At 32.1% G+C, this 19842-nt stretch overlaps 2 protein-coding genes and 1 long non-coding RNA gene across 4 annotated transcripts; all 3 read right to left on the bottom strand.

Moving 5' to 3' along the window:
* Positions 1-1048: 1048 nt before the first annotated feature.
* LOC104880897 (F-box/kelch-repeat protein At5g60570) lies at positions 1049-2158 on the bottom strand. Its single transcript, XM_010659051.1, has one exon. It carries the CDS (start codon positions 2156-2158, stop codon positions 1049-1051), a length of 1110 nt encoding a protein of 369 aa, XP_010657353.1.
* An 11567-nt stretch (positions 2159-13725) lies between these two features.
* Positions 13726-16797, bottom strand: LOC104880880 (uncharacterized). The gene is made up of 3 exons (XR_786991.3): positions 16456-16797; positions 16235-16362; positions 13726-13762 (listed from the first exon to the last, which is right to left on the bottom strand). It is a non-coding gene; the product is annotated as an uncharacterized LOC104880880 (long non-coding RNA).
* A 554-nt stretch (positions 16798-17351) lies between these two features.
* Positions 17352-18923, bottom strand: LOC104880879 (uncharacterized). 2 transcript variants are annotated; one of them, XM_059741219.1, is made up of 6 exons: positions 18682-18923; positions 18485-18569; positions 18130-18222; positions 17777-18012; positions 17606-17681; positions 17352-17512 (listed from the first exon to the last, which is right to left on the bottom strand). In XM_059741219.1, exons 1-6 carry the CDS (start codon positions 18735-18737, stop codon positions 17399-17401), a joined length of 660 nt encoding a protein of 219 aa, XP_059597202.1. In that variant the 5' UTR covers positions 18738-18923; the 3' UTR covers positions 17352-17398. The 2 variants fall into 2 exon arrangements, with proteins under 2 accessions (XP_059597202.1, XP_059597203.1); XM_059741220.1 differs by having other exon boundaries at positions 17354-17512; positions 18326-18569.
* Positions 18924-19842: the final 919 nt, after the last annotated feature.

The raw sequence follows: 19842 nt of genomic DNA, 5'->3' as shown, positions 1-19842 counted from the left end.
AAATAATTTATTATAAATTTTTATCATTTTTCCCCACATTTTAAAAAAATAAAATCACTAAATTCATGCGGTTCAGCCCATTTGCTTTATGGTCATAGGCAAATATTTGGCTCTCCAAGATCCTGAAGATGTGGCCCACTGGACCGCTCTGAACACGTGTCAATCTTAACAGACGTACGCGACACGTGGCATATTCCTAATGGATCCCTCCACCGTTCTGACAACACTCCGACATGTCAGATCTTCATGTCGGCTTTTCCAGGCTCAGATTTCCGCAAATGACACCACATATCGAGATCACCTTCCCTTCAACGGCCCAGATTCGCCTACACCCCCACAAATCCTGACCATCGATTCTTCTCTCCGCTCCACCAGTCAACGTCAGAGAATCACCTCCAGATTCACTTTCAGTCCCGTCACTGCGCGTTGAGCACACGCTTGGCTTAATCGCACGGGGAAAGGTAACGTGGGAATGTACGAACCGTAGATGGTAGCAATGTTGGAACTTTCTGAAGGAGTGGGCACGTGAGTGGACCATGGTGGTCACAGGTGACCCGTGCGAGAAAGCTAAGGGTCACGTGAAAGGAGTTTTTGCTTTTATTCTTGGTCTATAAAATGGCTTCTCCGCCAAGTTGTGAATTGGGCCCCTTTTTTTATCCTGGCCCACTTTGTTCCTCACAAAATTGGAAAAAGTTGGCCCATGCCCAAATTATTGCTCAATACATTAAAAATTGTAAAATCACATGCTTTCGTTCAAAGGTAGAAATTTCTATTCATTAAATGTAAAAAATACAAACTTAGGATGATATTTAGGCTATGTTTGGCTCATACAGAAAAAAAAAGAAAAAACAGTGAAGGAAATTTGAAAATAAATTTAAGAACCAAACATAGCATTAATTTTTTTTTTTTTAAAAATCATGGTCATCCTTTAGAATTAATTAATTTGTTTGGTAAGTTTTCATAATTCAAATGTATTATAATTCCTCAAAATTTTCTATATTGTAAAATAAAAACAAAAAAAGGAAATAGTTCAAGTGGTTTGCATGCATTATGAGACATGCTCCACCACACAGCAATGGCTGCAAAGCTCCTTTTCACCATCCTCCTCCGTGGACTCAAAGCTCCTCCAGCCATAACCATTTTCCGACGTGTCAAACATGTGGACGATCGACATCAACCTCGGGATCTCCCCCGGCATCCGGTGCCCCGCCAAGAAGTATAATTGTGTCCCAATTGGTGCCATGGTAAGGTAAAGTCGATCAATTGGAAGCCAATTTTCTTCTGACGTGGAAATTGGAGATGATAGTGTTTGGAGGTGTGACCCATCAACTACGTTCCAAATTTTGAGCTTGGCATCATAGGCCTCAATGTGACCCTTCCATAAATTAAGGCAATCACCCGAGCTGAAAAGCTTGCCATTTACAGCCACAATTTGATTAGGTGGAACATCCAGCTGCCACATCCCCACCATGAAGTGCCACTTGGCCCTTTGCGAGTCGTACACCTCACCGGAGCTTCGCTCCAGGGTGTAGGGCACTGTTATATCGGAGTCCTTCCTCTGGGCAAAACCCCCTAACACGTGGATTTTCCCTAGCCATGTCACTCCTACACATTTGTACCTCAATGTGCTCATGTTGGGCAGTGGCTTCCATTCATCAAGCGCAGGGTCATACACCTCGGCCGCCGATATGCCCCTGGCGCTGCCCAAGGTGCACTGTCCCCCTGCCACGTAGATTTTCCGGTCGCACACGGTGCATGCAAAATCGAACCTAGGGGTGCAAAGTGACGCACATTCGGACCATGCATTGGTTTTGACATCGTAACGTAGTACCGAGGAAAGCACCTCACGGTCTACTTCCACAATGTCGTCCAGCTCACGGCCTGCCACCTTATGGCAAAGGCGGCCGCCGATTATATAAATGGATGCGCCTATGGATACCATGGAGAAGCCCTTCATGATATGGTTTTCCAAGCGTAGTGGAATGAAGGTAACTCTGTGCCATGCATTGTTTGAAGGGTTATAACACTCGATCCAGTTAGACATGTTGGTGGTTGGTGAGGCTTCTTTAGGGCAAAACGAGGCGTATACCCGGGAGGTGGTGGAAGGGTTTTGTGGGGCAGGGCGGGGGCGATGTGAAAGAGGGGTGAGCGAGCCCATGGAGGAGAAATAGTGAGAAGGGTTGTGGGAGTGTTAGTGTTCTTAATAGGATTTTGAAGTGTGAAATAAGGGGAGACCAGAATTGGGGAGTGTGGAAGAGAGGGGTATATATAGGGCTGGGCAAAGCGGAGGGGGCAAGGAAGGGGTAATTGTTTAATTGGCATCGACTAGGGAGGTAGGCGAGTGGTGAAAACTATGGTGTTTGTTGTTACTGTTTGATGAAATTCTTGTTCATTTGTCTCTCTTATCGTCCTTTACGTAAAATATTGGCCTTGTTGAGTAGTTAACAAGATGGTAACATCCATGAAGTTGAGAGGAAACCAACTCTCATCTTCGTTTTTCTCTACATGCATTTTCAAAAAATTTAGGCTGTTGTACTTATGTGTAGATCGAGAGTTATTGCATTGAATATTTTGGTGCCACAAACTCTTGAGACCTTGGTTGCAACTTGCAACCTCTTGCTTAATATTGAAATAAAGTTCACCCTAGACTAGTCATTGAAAATGGTGGAAAAGATCATAGATGGAATCGAGGCTATTTGGTTTTAGTCTTATAATTTTATGTTATGTTTAGTTTCGAGAATTATTAAGAAAAGAAGAAAAAAAAAATAAGAAAATTGATTTTTTTTCATGTTTGATTTTATCATTAAAAAAATATAATAAAAAATAAAAAATAAATAATATTAGTTAAAAATTTATACTTTTTTTAATTATTTAATCTTTTTAAAGAAGGATTAAAATAAATTTAAAAATAATTTATTGATTTAAATTTTTTTTTTTTATTTCCTTATATTTTTTTCATTTCTATTTCTTTTGTATTTTCCCTACCAAACACAACCTCAAGGAATATGGAGGAAGCTTGTTGCCTCTTTCTGTCTTCCATTTATCTATCATTTGGTTGGACAGGTAATTGCTTTTGCATACTCAGGGTATATGGGCCTAAGTCACATAGCAAGTTTTGGATGATCAATTTCTTCAATTATTGGCACCATTGCAGCATGTGGGTTTCAAATTGTGGGCCTTGCTAGCTAGGTTGAATTCAGCCTTGTTCAATATTTGAGGCCTTGATATCAAACATTTTCTATTAGGATTTAGACGCAATTTTCTAAGCCTATTAACATTACTATAAAATATTAAACTTATTTCCTTGGTGATTATAAAAAGCATCATCATCTAATAATGAAAATAGTCAATATATTGGCGCTTTATTTTTGCTTTTAATGTTTTACATTGCATGCATAAGAGTGATATATTAAACTACATATGCGGGTTTTAGTGTAATGATCCGTTTTCAACCGCATAAATATTGTTTGCTTTGAGTTCAGAGGATCGTTCGTTCTAAATTCAAATTACCATTAATAAAGTTTTAAAATGTATTTATAAAGTTAAGACAAGTTCCTACGTATTAGCATTCAAAACTTTTTCCTATATTTGATGTGGGATATTACAATTACCCACTCATATAAACACGACGTTCTTGTTATGTTACACATGATTATAAAGTTAAATAGAAAGACATCCCAAACAAACTCTCGTATCAAAATTATGAGTAACTTTGATATAAATTTATAATTTGTGGCTTTCACCTATCTAAATATTGTAAGCATTAGTTGAAAAAGTTGCTTGTGAATTTAAAACAAATTAGCATGAAAAATATAAACCTATAAACTTTTTGGCCAATTTGATGTGGATATATATCACATCTAGTTCAGAGGTCTGTGTTCATAATTTGAGTGTCCTAGAAGTGTTGTAATCGATTATGGCCAATTAATACCATGGTTCTAGTACTAGTACTATCTACTACAACCAATTAATGTTGGGCTCATGGGAAGCCTCAATCATGTCTCCCATGGGTCAAGACACCTAGGCTCATGTCCAGCATGAAACTAGTCTTTTGACAAGTTCTTATTGTACGTCTTGTCTGTTCCCCTCTAATTCTAGGCTTCAATAAGAAGTGTATGAAGGAACCCATGAATTAATTATTTAATTCCATGCTTCTACTTACAATATTCATTGTAAGCAGCTCATTGTAGAATTTTCTGTCTTCTCTACCCAAATAAAAGAAAAAGGGTCATTGATAATTAATGTCTATAGGCTGCTGATATTGAAACTATTTTGGCAACCAATGATGATATGGTTTGCAGCAACCTAGATACAGTTTATTTATAAAAAAAAACTAAAGTTCAATTTCAATCTAACCATGTTTAGTAAGCACAGAAGTGGGGAACCTTTTGTGGGATCTATCTTTCGGACTACACCCAAAACAACCCAGGATAATATTTAAGGTTTTCTATATGATCATCACCAAAATTATTTTATTTTATTTTTAAAAATTGATTCTCTAAGGGCTTATAATCTATCTAGCTAGTCTTGCCAATTTTTTTTGGTGTTTTATGATGATCACAAAGCTTGGACACCTGTATCCTGCTATTCCCTTGGTGGCTGAATATAACTTTGCAGTCTTAGGTTGAGATAATTTGGTGGATGTGGTAAACGATAAAGGTAAGTTGGGAGATAAATAATAAACACATGATGATATGTCAGATGCAATGACAAAGGTGGGAATTAAGGTGTCTTTGCTTTTGGAGGTAATCTTGCTACATATTGAGTGGGTTTGAGTAAGCTTTTTGGGAAATATATTTATAAGAATGCTTGAAAAAACTATAAAAAAAATGATAAAATAAGTAAAAATATATATATATATATATATATATTAAAGTTATTTTGTAAGTGTAATTGATATAAGTATGATTAAAGAAAATATTTCTTAAAATTTTTAAAAAAATTAACTTAAATTCTTTTAATATATTTATATTTATTTATATTTAAAAATTAAAAAATACTTTTATTAAAACATGTTTGATTACATTTTAAATAAAAAATTAAATTGATTTATATAAAATATTTTATTTAAGATTTGATTTCTAAAATTTTTTTACAAATATGTGGTGACAATTTTTCTATTAACATTAATTTATTTAAATAATTAAAATTATTAATAATTTATCTTATCAAATTAATTTTATTTTATAAAATATTAGGACTTCATTATTTTATTTTTATATTGTAGCAATTTTTGAGTAAAGTTATATTTTTAATACTAGAAAGGGTGGTCTCTTCTAGTAATTCTTGGGATGACTTTAATAGGCTTAAATACCAAAACTGTCATTCAACTAAAACTTTTAAAATTCAAAGTATTTAAAACACTTTACTTGATTTGTTAAGATATTTATGGTGCGTGGGTCCCACATTTATTATAATTATTGGCATTCAAATTTTAAATCAAAATTTTGGATTTAACCCTTACAATTATATATAATTTGATATTTAAATTTACTATTTAAAACGAAAATACTTCTAAAAAATATTTTCAAAATATCATTTACTGTTTGTTTTTTTTTACATTTTTTTAAAATTTTTATTCTAATTTTTAATTTTATTAAGAAAAAAATAAGTTTTATAATTATATAATAAAAATGATGATTTTTTTCATATATATATATATATATATATATATTAATTTTAAATTGATAAATTATATTTTTGTATTAAATTCAAGGAAGATAAAATGTTTAATTTTTCATTCAGATTATCTAAAAAGAATAATAAAATGATGAAGAATGTTTAATCATTTTTACTTTTTATAATAAAATAATTTTTAAAAATTTATATGATTTTTTTTCCCTTTGCATAATGTTTTTTTTTTTTTTTTTTAATTTTCATATATAATTTTTTTTTCTCAATGCATCAAGTGGATGATGTTAATATATTATTTGATATATTGAATATTAATAAGGTATAAAAAATGATCTTCAAGATTATTACTTTTATTATAAAATACTGGTACAACAAAAATATGTTATAATTACAATATAAATACACTTACATTACAATACAACCTAATTAGGAAAATTTTAATTTTTTTTTTATAAAAATGATAATTTTGTATGATCATACCATATTTTACAACATACCTATATCATAAATAATTTCTGAAACCAAATAAAATACTAATTTGAATTCACTAGTTCTATATATATATATATATATATACAAAAATTATTAAATAATTTCAATGCACTATATGAATGTTGTTAATATATTGATACGATGTGTTAATACAAATAGGATATGAATAAATATTTTAGAATTGTTACTTTTGTAATGAAATATAGATATGACATAAATGCATTATACTTACAATATAAATACACTATCATTACAATATATTACAACATAGTTTAATTTTTTCGCGTGCTATATTACTCAATGAATAATTGTGAGTTATTCCATTTAGAACCTGTTTGGTAGTGATTTTAAGAAGCGTTTTTAACATTTTTAATACTTGAAATTTTTTATCATCTAAGTGTTAAAAATGCTAGAAACGTTTCCTAAAATAATTGTCAAACACACTATTAATAGGTGTGTGTTAGTCAATTGAATATTTATATATTATTCAATTGATAAGTGCTTGTAAAAAATTATTATACATTCTATTATGGTAATAAAGTTTTTAATTGTATGTTTCACATATAAAACGATATAATAATGATCGCTCATATTTTTTCGTTTGTTGGATCAAAACAAAATTTATAACCTAATTCACTCTTCTATAGCAATTTGTACCCGATCAAAAAGTGGTTTTAGTACAAACTACTGTAGCATAGTGGTTTTTAGGTATCGTCCACAAGGATGGATTATTCTTGGTAATTAAGGCTTGAATGAGATGATAAGAAATGATTGTGATAAAGTGAAATTGACTTGAAATTGCATGATAAAATTCCAAAATAACAATGTATTCAAATTGAATTGAAAATGAAGTGTAAAAGAGAAGAAAATTAATAAGATGTAAGATTCTTGGAGTTAGGATTTTCTAGAGAACAATTTCCATGGTGAATAGGTGTTAAGATCTAATTTTCATCAAGTTAGATTGAAAACCTAAATTTTCATCTAAACCGATTTTTGATTTAGCTTTAGATCTAGATTTAATTTCTCTTCAAATTAGGTATTCTAATCCAAGAGATCAATTTGAATCATATATTCAATTCATCTTAAATTATCTTCCAATGATTCACACAATGCAACTATTCAATCTCATCAAATCTAGCATTAAGAATTTGATGAATCTACCTAGCTTGCATTGTAGTAATCATCCAAGACAATTTGAAGAGAAAAATCCCCAAATTTCAATTAATCAATCAATTGGATCAAATTACCTTAGCAATTCAAGCTCAATTCTCTAATTCACCATAGATTTTGCCTCTAGATCCTCCCTTCTCCGAGAAAAACGAGATTTAGCCACTCATGCTTGGAGATTTGATCTCATAAGACATGTTTGGCTACTGAGAAAATAAGAGAAACTGAAGGAAAGTGGAGAATTATATAGAGAGAAGAAGTATGAAAAGTTCTACAATTAGAAAAATGTATCAAAAGTCTTTAAATGAGTCAATCCCGTTTCTATTTATAGGCCTAGGTTAAAAGGACACTTGACAACATTTTAGAGGTCTTCCGGATGCTTCTTCATTAAGGAATCTAGAGAAAATGCATTTTCGCATGAGCTCCTAGCAATCTTGCATGATGGTGCGAAGTGGAGAATCCATCAGCTTCAATTTCGTTCTTCTGGAGCGTTTCGCATGACTGTGCGAAAATTTCGCATGGTCATGCGAAATCACTTTTTCACAATTTCCTTATGTGCTGCAGCCACAACCTTTCTGTTTCATTTCGCATGACTATGCGAAATTTTCGCATGGTCATGCGAAATCGAAAATCATGCTATTCCGACTCCTCTTTGCAATTTCTCTCATTTCTTCATGTTTAATCCATCTCCACCACCTTCAATTAAGCTCCAAAGCTTGGTCCAAGTGCATTTCCTCTTCCTCTTCATCCACATTATGTACCCTCCTCCATTCCATTTTCCATTTGTCACTCCATGCTTCAAAAATCACCTTAAAATATCTCCAAAACTCAACAAAGAACCATTAGTATCTCTTGCAAGGGTAGCAATGTATTACTTGGGCATATTAGGCATAATTACTACTCAAAAGGTGTGAAACTCATGAAAGTTAGTATCTAAAATATGTGGTTTTTGAATAGTAATCAAATAACCTTAGGATATGGATTTTATTTAAGAAATATTGAAATTTTTTTTACAAGGTACTTTAAAAAATCTCAAATTTTTTGAAAAAAAAATAGCAAATTTTTAAACAGTCACTTGATTGTTTAAAAGTGAACAGTAATTTTTTTTGGGCTTGAAAAATGTACGGTTGATTATCAGTACTTATCATCATGTATGAGTCCCACATCATTGACAATCTCAAATTTAGTTATAAATAATATAGAAAACATATTTAAAGGCAAAATTGTCTTCTAACAATCTTTGAGATGAGGGAGTCTTGCTAGTAATTATTCTTTCCAGCCTATCATATTGGGTAATCCTCCCTACTTTAAAATAAAAACATTTAAAATTAAATAAATTTAAACGGATAAATAAATAAAAATTAAGAGGGAAGTGATAGTAATTTTTTAAAATAACATTAATGAGATAAATATAAAAAGTAGTTAAAAATAAAATGATAATATAAATTTAAAATAAAAAATAAATTAAAAATGAATAATAATAAAAAAATGATAAATGTTTTAAAAAAACCTTTAATCAGCAGTAGAAATTGTTTTGGCTACCTCCAATTTTTTCTCACTACCCTGCTTGACAGGCGCATTGCCTCACGCTCCGATTTTTCTCCCAAATTCCGATGTTTTGCCAATATTTCGGGATTTTGTCAATTTTTGGTCAATATTCCTTCTTATTGATAATCAGCAGTAGAAATTGTTTTGGCTACCTCCTAAATATTGTCGAAATTTTGGCGATAAAATCTGAAATTTTCATCACTGGTTCAAGATAGATCATCGTCATCCAGACATTATTCCAGTTTATTTATATTTATTTTCATCCTCATTAAGAAAAGAAAAATTCTTATGTTTCTTTAGTTATTTTTAATTTTTTAATTATATTTAAATAAATATAATTTATAAATAAATCAATATTACTAATTTTTATTATTCATCTTTATGAAAAGTTTTTTTTTTTTTTTTTTGGGAATTTATGTAACCATACACCAAGGGGCAAAATTTTGCCTTTTGGAAACTTTACTTTTTACTTTTCAAATTCAGTGGATTTTGTGGAAAATAAACAACCTTTCATACATTGTAATAGTGATGTTGAGACCCTTCCAAAAATGCCCTCCTATAGTTTGACATCTCTCCTAGTTGGATAAGTTGCTTGTTGTCCACTTAAGCCAATGACATGGCTCAGTTACATATCATCGGCCAACTAGACATTCCACATGGATTGATGTTTTAAAAAATATTTACCCCCAAATATCTTCTTCTTTCTTCAACCAAACCCTAACACCAAAAACCCATGTTCTTTCTTATTCGTTCATAGGCACAACCCATCACAAGGTGAAAGGATCCATAAAAAATTTGGTAGGTTCTCAAATCGCGATAACCCATCAACCCCAAACGAACCTCCAAACTTGATCTCTTATTTTGTTTCTCCTCCATCACCATAAGGAAGACGACATCTTCATTTTCCCACACAACATCAATCTGAAAACAAAAGTCCAAGTGCGAACCCCAAACAAAGGCAAGGTAGACAAAAAAAACCCATTTCCTTCTTCTTATTTTAGAAGCGACAGTCATTTTTCTCCTGGTTATACTTCCTATTTTGCTTTTACATCGAAAAAGGAGAAAGAAAGCAATTGAGAGAACGAGATAACGACGAATAAAATTATTGCAGTTGCATTTAACTTTTAAAGCAAGGGTTTTTCCAGGTGATATATATATATATATATATATATATATATATATATATATATATATATATATTATTAAATTTTGTAATAACTTTATATTTTGATTTGTCATTTTGATTCTTTGAGATTTGAATAATGTCATAGTTATGTGATTTGTGCAATTTTGTGATTTAAACTTGATTACATTGCATATTTCTACATGTTCAATGTCCATTAATATTGTATCTAAATTTATATTTTAATTTATTTAGGGTTTATTTGAAATGAAATATGGCTTAAAATTTGATAAATGATGGGAAAATGAGATGGTGGTAAGCTATATTGATTTTGTTTTATTTTCTCAATTGTTGTGTTTGTGTTGTATGTGGTTGTTGGGAATAATACAGAAAAGAGAAGAAAAATATGACTATTGCATGTGAAGGGAATACAATTTTTAGGAATGTTCAAACAATTTGTTGTTTAATGTTGTTTATATGGGATTCGAGATGTTTTGTTGTTTATCTAGGATTCCAAAATGAGTAATTTGAGTGATCTTTTATAGTTGTTAATTGGTGAATCTAATGCATGGGAAAAGAATTCATGTTTAGTCATGAGTAGATGAGTATAAATTTTAAAAATGATTGGGATTAAAGTTTGAATAAATTTCTTAGTAAAAGTTTTGAATTTTTAATGAATAAGAGTTGAATTGAAGAAGAAAATAAAACAAATTTAGTAAAGCGGGCATGAATTTATGTGGGAATTAGGGAAAATAGTAGTGGAGCCTTAGGTTCAAAATTGATGGTAACAACCACAAATATGAAATTTGTTTTGTTTATGAGCATGGATGGGCCATAAGTTCATTTAAAAACCCATAAGAAAGTGATTGGGGGTCAATCCCCACTTCAGAACGCATTTTCGGACCCTTGGTACATCCTTCACAAAATTTGGTACATCCTAGCCTAGTGATTACGGGACCCTCTTTTGACCATGGATGAGCCACTATTTCATTTAGAAACCCATAACAAAGTGATTTGGGGCCGAGCCCCACTTCGGAACGCATTTTTGGACCCTTAGTACATCATTCACAAAATTTGGTACATCATTCATTAAATTTGGTACATTTGATCCGAAAAATTTCAAGACCCCCATTTCAACATGGATGGTCCACAATTTCATTTAGAAACCCATAACAAAGTGATTGGGAGTTGATCCCCACTTCAGAACGCATTTTCGGACCCTTGGTACATCCTTCACAAAATTTGGTACATCTTTCATTAAATTTGGTACATCTAAGCCTAGTGATTCTGGGACCTCCTTATTGCCATGGATGGACCATAATTTAATTTGGCAACCCATAAGGAAGGGATTCATGGTTGATCCCCACCTCGAAACACGCTTTGGAAACATTTGTACATCCTTCGCAAAATTTGTAATATATATATATGTGTGTGTGTGTGTGTGTATTAAAGATGTTTTGTAAGTATAATTGATATAAGTACAATTAAAGATAATATTTATTAAATTTTTATCAAAAAATTAACATAAATTCAATTAATATATTTAAGTGATTTATTTCAAAATTATAAAAATACTTTTATTAAAACATATTTTATTACATTTTAAATAAAAACTAAATTGATTTATATCAAATATTTGATTTGAGATATGATTTCTAAAAATTTATTACAAATATGTGGTGACAATTTTTCAATTAACATTAATTTATTTAAATAATTAAAATTATTAATCATTTATCTAATCAAATTAATTTTAAGTTATAAAATATTAGGATTTCATAATTTTTTTTATTGTAGCAAATTCTGAGTACAACTATTTTTGTAATATTTAAAAATACAAAATTTTGAAATTAAATAAAAGTAAACGGGTAAATAAAAAAAAAATTAATAATGAGCTAAATAAAAAAAAGTAGTTAAAAAAATAAAGATAATATAAAATAAAATGATAATATAAATTTGAAATAAAGTATTAGGTAATGACAACGTTTTTTTTGTAGGAATCAACATGAAGGAAAACTATGGTCATCGCCTTCATGTCATACACATCCCCAATGGTATGATAAACTTTGGAATCTTATGTTATATGCAATACACAAAATAAGGGCCCACTCTTTATTTCACAGGCATGCCTATGTGTCGAAGATGCCATGTGCAGTAGCCAAATTAGGGGCACACCTTTCATATGACATGCATGCAAGTGGGTGAAAACCTAATCGTAGTTATTATTTGTGCAGTATCAAAATGATAGGCATGCCCCTTGTTTAGGTGGCATGCCTTCATAGTGACTTTATCTTACTTGTTGATCAGACAATATGGTCATGGGAGGTAGACCCAACGCATGAAGGGCTGACCCTACACATTCACATTGAAATAAAATGTATGGAGAATTGCTTCATATGTGTTGAAGCCTAAAATATAGAGTCAATACATACTAAGACTGGAAAATAGGCAAATGTCATTCAGACATTCAAAATAACTTAAACCAACCTCATAACTAGCATCACATTTACACATAAATATTGCATAACGTGTTGACAATTGGTGCAAGAGAGTATAAAGTTTACTAATGACTAATGAAAGCATGCATATCGATAAGCATTGGAAAACGTTAAAGTAAAAGGAGTTAAGAAGTTGTTTGAGAACGAGATTTTATAAACTTATTACAAATCCATGAAAATGTTGTGCACACACATACGCATTCGGTTGTAAGACGGCCAGAAACTAAGGTTACTCCTCTCCATCAGTCGGTGCATCTTCGTCTTCTTCATCTCCACCATCATCATCACCATCTTCCTCATCATCTGTCTGTGATGGCGTAGGAGGTAGAGCATCAGGGTGCAATGGTTTCCATGCTGCAATGGAACGATCGCATTGTTGACGCACAATCTTCAATTGATTGTTCATTGATTTGCACATTGCGTAAATATCCCCAAGTTGAGAACTTTTAGTTGACCTACGCGAAGAAGAGGATGATGTTTGTTTGTCTATCGACATTTTCATGCGCATAGGTTGCATGCGCGGGATTGACTCATAAGGCAGTGTCTTGAAATCCAACCCTGTATTTTGTAAAAGCAAGCAAACAGTTAAACCATATGGTAATGCACGTGTGCTCACATTACTACGCTGTGCCTCTATCATGTTATGGCAAATTAATTTTACGGCGACGTGCCATGTGGAACAGAATATGCAGAACATATAGTGTAAGCTCATTAAGATGACCCTTCTTATTCAAGACAGTATGAAACAATATCAGACTTAGAATCCTGTATTTTGGAAGAAGAGATCTACGTTCAACACTTGTACCCAACTGAAAAGAATGGCCGCATAATTCCTCTGTTATTGTGTCTGACATTGCCTTTATATCAATATCTGGAATACAAAAGTTAATAGCTTTCTTGGGTGTTTCTAAAGGGAAGATGCGTCCAATAAGGGATGGGGAAACTCGCACAACAACTCCCTTGAATGAAGTGTGAAACGAATATTTCTCCTCGTCAACATTTATGATATTGCTATAGAATGCTCGCACAGGAGTTGGATAACATTCTTGCGTTAGCTGTATAAATGGTCTCAATTTGTAAAAATCTAGTAACTCAGCAACACCATGTTCTTCAAACCTAGCAATTAGAATGACACGCTCAACGACAATTGGTCGTTTTTCTATGAGCTTATCACATTCGTGCTCATCCGGTGGGTGGCGAGGCATGAAAGGGTTATGTTGGACTTCCTCAGGTACAGTTAACGTTGAGCCATGTCTAACCTTCTTTTTAAGCGGCATGATGTTTGGTCCTTGTAATGGCACTACATATTGTTAAAAATTCAGTGATGGAAGTTAGAGATGAAAAGTTTCAATTCATTGCATCCAAGCCAACCACAAATAGCTTAAAAAGGAATTCAAGCAACTCCCAAAAGAGTGGTTGCCACAACCAAGAAAAAATATGTGTAGAAAACAATGAAAAACAAACCTTATTGTTGTTGTTATTGTAGCAAATTGTTGACGATTATGCCGGTGAAAATCTTAGAGTGAAAGGGTAGATTAACTACAATGGAGGAATGGGTGGGTGGAAGAGGGAGGTTGTGATGTGCAACGTGTATAGGTGGTAGAATATGAGGTGTAAATGGGAATGAATATGAGTTGTTGAGGATGTGATGTCAACCAAACTGAGTAAATGGTTGAAGTTGGAATGGAGGTCCGCCTATGCAAGAGATGTAGCTAGTACATACATGCATTTAATGTTCCATAATGAGTGCATAGTTACAAGTCACTAAAGTTGGATGGGATGAAACAATGTGAATGAAGTCTTCTACAAGCCTACAATTGGAGACTATCATTATGTGGAGTGAATGTGGAGTTATTATGTGGTAGGTGCATCATAAATATTGGTAATATGAAGTCTTCTACAAGCCTACAATTGGAGACTGTCAATATGTGGAGTGAATGTGAAGTTATTATGTGGTAGGTGCATCATAAATATTGGTAATATGTTGACCTCTAGTTATTAATTGTCCATTGTGATACAATCAAATCAAATGCAACAAAAGTTTTTCAAGTTTTTGTTCTCTTTGACATAAAATGGATAAATATTTATCAAATAAGTGTAATGTAGTTGATATAAGTATGAATAAATATAATATTTATTAAATTTTTATAAGAAAAGTAGCATTAATTGATTTAATGTCTTTAAGAGATTTATTTTAAAATTAAAAAATACGTATATTAAAACATATTTTATGACATTTTAAATACTTTAAAAAATGTATCATTAAATTATTAAAAATGCTAAAAAAAACTTTCACAATTAGCAAAAAATGCGCATGGACTCCAATTTTTTTTCCACAAAAACAGTAGTAGAAGTTTATTTAATTCAATTTGGAAAAAAATGACCCATATCATTAAAAATAATTATTTTTAAAAATCATCCGTAAATATAAAATTCTATGGCTTTATTACTCTGATAGCTACACATAGAAGCTAATCACCTTGCTAAACAAAGATTTATTACCACTATGATATTTTCCATCATGCCAAACGCTGCACGAGTATGCAATTTCGTTTTGTAAATGTCTATATCATCCACAATCATTTAAACCTCCATAAATGATCAATAACTATTTGTATTTCATGGCATTGGCAGAATTGAACCTTTTGGGAATACAAGAAATAATGTTGATGGGACAAAATTAGAACTTTTAACAAAGTACATAAATTGGAAAGGTAAGACAAACTTGAGAAACCGAGAAAGAACCACCAGATTTAGCACACATTTAGGGTTCCATTATGAACTTTCATCATGAAACATATCCTAGAATCAATAGCTAGCTATAGTCCCCAATGCAAATCAATTGGCATCTTTTGTAGTAGAAATACTGGTGGTTGATGAGCCCAATCACAGAACTTCATGAGCTTTCCCATAATACATGTTTATAAACGGTGCCTGAAAGGCATTCCAAACAATAATAATTACTATTTAAAGATTAATGAGTCATGTAGAAGAGGCCAAATTCATTGATATGCTACAACCAATTAACTATTTTTTGTACTTATTCACAAAATGGATGACAAAACATACCCTCAATAAACCATGGCCAAGTGAAAACAAGGTGACTCAACAGAAAAAACTCAACTTAATTAGCTAAGTAAAAGTCAAACCATTTAGAAATAGTGTCATATTGATCCATTTGGATACCAAGGAAAAAAAATGGCCACATAATGACAAAGCTTTTGGGCGATCAGTTAGTTGATATTAAAAATACCAAACAGGTTATGTTAGCATGGAACAGATAAATAAATTAAACATATATTCCGTCAAGAGATTATTTTTTGACTATTTATGTAGGGAACGACTTATAGCAATACACCATGATCTTGAATATCGCATCAAGGCCAGCTCCAAAATGCACAAGATTCATAGGCTATCAATAGTCTCACATGGAGAAACAAAAATAGTGGTGTCGAAGATATTCTGTTCTTTCAATAGAAGAGATGTTCAAAATTGTACCTTAACATTTTAGAGTTTTTGTCAATGAAGAAAAATCGGAACAAACTCTAACAAATTCTTTCTTATGCTCTCTCTGACTTTTAACATGACTGTCCATATTAGATTGTGTTGATTGGTTGGGCTTTTAATGATTATAGAGAGGTGCTTTTGTTAATCTCTCAATCTAATTGCCTTTATGTCTCATTTCTAAACTTCTTGTGTACATTTGTGCACCTTCTTTTAATTAGATGGTGTTAATAATATTAGCTTTTGCAAAAGAAAAAATAAATTGTACCTTAACATTTGATATGTCAGGAGTATCATCGGTCTGGACTGAGTAGAACTTGTTAAACTTCATGTTTTCAAATGCTACTTTAGTCTACTAACTCATTTCTGCAAGGCCTTTTTTCGAGCTTCTCTAGCCTACAAGAAAAGGAATTGACAAGTACTTAACATATTTGAAATTTATGTGTAAGACCAAAACTATTGCAACGATTGGTATCTGCTATAAAATACCTGTCTATTGGCTTTTTTTGACTCTCAGATATTGTCTTTGACAAAATTCTGAGCAACCAAAACAATTTAAGTTCATGGTATGGTTAATTACATGCAAGAGCAATAAGTTACATGCATATCATCAATTACAGATCACCTTAAATGCATCATTTTGATCTGCATCAAATTCATCCTCCTCAATCAGCTTATCAGTGACCTCCTAAAGATAAGAGAAGTACAGTTAACCATAAGATGTAAATAAAACATAATAAAAACCTATAAAGCTTATGAGTAATGAAGGAACTTATTCTTTTAGAGGGTTCCTTCCACAACACTCCCTTAGGAAATATTAATGTAGGAACAAGTCATCATTTGTCTTATTAAATGTCTAACCATCAAAAATCACTCTAAACTAAGTTTAGTATCAATTGCTTTATAGATGCGAGACAACCAAACCCACAATAAGATGGTAACAAGGATTCTTTCAGCTAAACAGAAAATACAGCCATTTGACCAAATTGGTTTACAGGGTTGTTGAATTATCTAATAATTAGCTCATGATTATACATAAACATAGAAAATTGGGGATAAGTTTAAGCAACCAGACCATGTCATTACAATATTATCAACTGATTTAAACAGGTTATATGGAATAACACAAACGATTTATGGAAGCATAAAGAAATTGTCAATAATATAACCTTAAAAAATAAAAATGTCATTTACTATAGTTTTATATATATAGGGAGGAGATAGCACCTAACCTGGTAGTCAAATGAACCATGCATGCATTGGAAGCAGTCTTGATAACTTATCCCTTCTATTGTACTATAAAAAAGACATGACATAGCCTCAAAATCTATTATTCACTATTGATGACCAAGTTGAAGTTTAAATTAGAATGTATAGTTAAAAAATTGAATGAAATAAAACAAAAGAAATTAATTGTGAAGGTTACCCAATACTATTCTACATCATTGGTTGACCAAATATTAGTTGTAACCATTTCACCAATTTCATTTTCGCTATCAAGAACCATATGAGTTGCAAATTTCAATCTTTCAAGGCTCATGCGTTCCTACACATTAAACTTATGTTAGACCCTACATCCCGGTAACATTTAACATGTACATTTGAAAATAAAAACATAACATCATATTTAACAACTTACAGAATTAATGGTTCTATTAAGACCACTTCCATCCCAATGTTGCATATAGAGAATAGCATACATCCCAGTATGACATCTGCAATAACAAGTATGATTTGTGACATGTTATTAACATAGGACCCAATTAGGATTGAAAATGAATACATGGAAGAAAAAAAAAATGTAACTAACAATTTTGGATCGCCAACGATATTTGCATACTGTAGATGTAAATTATTTATATTCACATCATTCCGCTTGAAGGAATTTTTTAATAACTGCGACATAAATCCAACTACTTTGAAAGCTTCATTAACAAAGTGAACACGTTGAATGCTATTATATGATGAAAGTAGATCCACCCTTTTAGCCTCCAAATTGATTACCATGATGACCCATTCATTAAATTGGAATAAGGGGATATAAAACTACAAAACAGACAATCATCATAACAACAATGAATGCTTAAATATTTGAAATATAAATTCAAAATTATTAAAAAATTGTCATCAATCTATATAATCAATACAATAGTCAAGCATTACCTGGTTGCAACATTCAAGATTAACACAATAACTACCTAATCTTTTCTTGAGTGTTGATTTTGAGGTAGACTTGCTCATTGAACCACATATTTCCTGTAAAAAGTTGTTGAGATCATAGTAACAATGTATGACTAAAACTAAACATGCATCTTATATTAGGGACAAGATTTGGTGTACTCGAGGAAAAAAACCTCACCCCAAAGTATGGATTAAAAAAGTGTCTGCGAGAAGGATTCTCTTCTTTTGCATTCATGTATCGGCAAAACATGGAAATCACTTACATAATGCCTCTTCATTAGTTAAAATGATCAATGGAAAGATGAAGGTATTTTTTCTTATTTATCATAAACCTTACCGGAATATCAATGAAGCTCTCCCCTACTAAGCATTGAAGTTGTTCCCGTGTCACGCCATAGCCACCATATGCACAAAGCATCTCACTATTAATCACATGAAACACAAGACGTGAGTAATTTTTTTTGTTTTCTAGACAAATCCATAATCATAGTCTTTTAAGAACAATACTTGCTAAACGTGTGATTTGGGACTAACCTAGGATCTTTTGACTCGTCAAACACATAGTCGACAACATGTGTCTCTTCTTCCATCAACCTTTTATATTTTGATACACATAATTGTACAAAAGGTGACTTGCACGCAGCTGCTCGTTACCTATGATGACGTACTTTCATTTTTACTCTTCGTGGTCGTATTTCTTCTGAGGCTTGTGGTGCTACATCCACATTGTTGTTCATGCACGATTGCACTAACACCAACATATTGTGTGGCCTAGGGTGAAGGAGATCCTCGTTTGAAAAGAACACACCATCTTCTACGACGGGTCTTTCTCACACCCCTTCATTTGTACATCCAAGGTCATCTTCAGAAGATCTTCTTTGACCACCAGAATGAACAGGTGAGTGTTGTGGATTATTTGTATAAAATGGTGCACCACTTTCATTAACATGTTCATGAAAATTTGACGGTTGGCCTTCATCTGTGCGATAGTGTGAAGAGGTGAAATGAGTCCTCAACACTTTCACGTCACGGTTGTATGATGCAATAAGACTATTAAGATGACTTTGTACATCGGTGATTTGATGTTGTGTTGCCTCCATGCGAGCACAAATAACCTAAGTCAAACATAATGAAGGAACATTAAATGACATATATTTAAACTAAGCTTTAATATAAGTTACTATTCATAGTCATTAGGTATGAAGGATTACATCAAAGTCTTCATTCTCATCTGGGTCAACTAGATCATCAACTGCAGGAGCCTTATTTTTTTCTGTTTCGTCTTGCTCCACCGATGTGTTAGCCAACTATCATTGTAAAACATGTAAATTGTCATCCCAATAATCTAATTACAATGGTAATCAACTATCTTAATATAACTAAAATCTAATTATACCTCAACTTTGCCAAATCCTCCAAGCATTCAACTTGATGCGTTGCTTAACCAAAAAATCGTTCCATATAGCAATGCGATGAGTGGTAAGTTCCACATACATGGCTGGAAAATTAGATATTGAAAAGTAGAATATCTGTTGCATTATATAAGACATAATTAGTGGTAACATCATGGCCAACATAGTGTATAACCGTTATTGAATATCTAATACATGGACATATACTTATAAATAAGACAAAAAGTTACCTGTAGAAACATCAAACACCCTTTAATCCAAACACTTTCCTTCCTCCTATGTT

The sequence above is a fragment of the Vitis vinifera genome, chromosome 12 (assembly GCF_030704535.1).
Source record: "Vitis vinifera cultivar Pinot Noir 40024 chromosome 12, ASM3070453v1".
NCBI classification, from domain to species: Eukaryota; Viridiplantae; Streptophyta; class Magnoliopsida; order Vitales; family Vitaceae; genus Vitis; species Vitis vinifera.
Note: the sequence above shows the minus strand (reverse complement) of the source record. Positions and strands in the feature narration are given on the sequence as shown.

Excerpts from the sequence above, each read along its gene's own strand:
- LOC104880897 (XM_010659051.1), bottom strand. The coding sequence starts at position 2,158 with ATGGGCTCGCTCACCCCTCTTTCACATCGCCCCCGCCCTGCCCCACAA.
- LOC104880879 (XM_059741219.1), bottom strand. The coding sequence starts at position 18,737 with ATGGAAGAAGAGACACATGTTGTCGACTATGTGTTTGACGAGTCAAAA. Across the intron at positions 17,682-17,776 it reads ATCGTTGGCGATCCAAAATT|ATGTCATACTGGGATGTATG; the intron begins GTTAGTTACATT and ends TTGTTATTGCAG. Across the intron at positions 17,513-17,605 it reads TTAATAGAACCATTAATTCT|GAACGCATGAGCCTTGAAAG; the intron begins GTAAGTTGTTAA and ends TTTAATGTGTAG.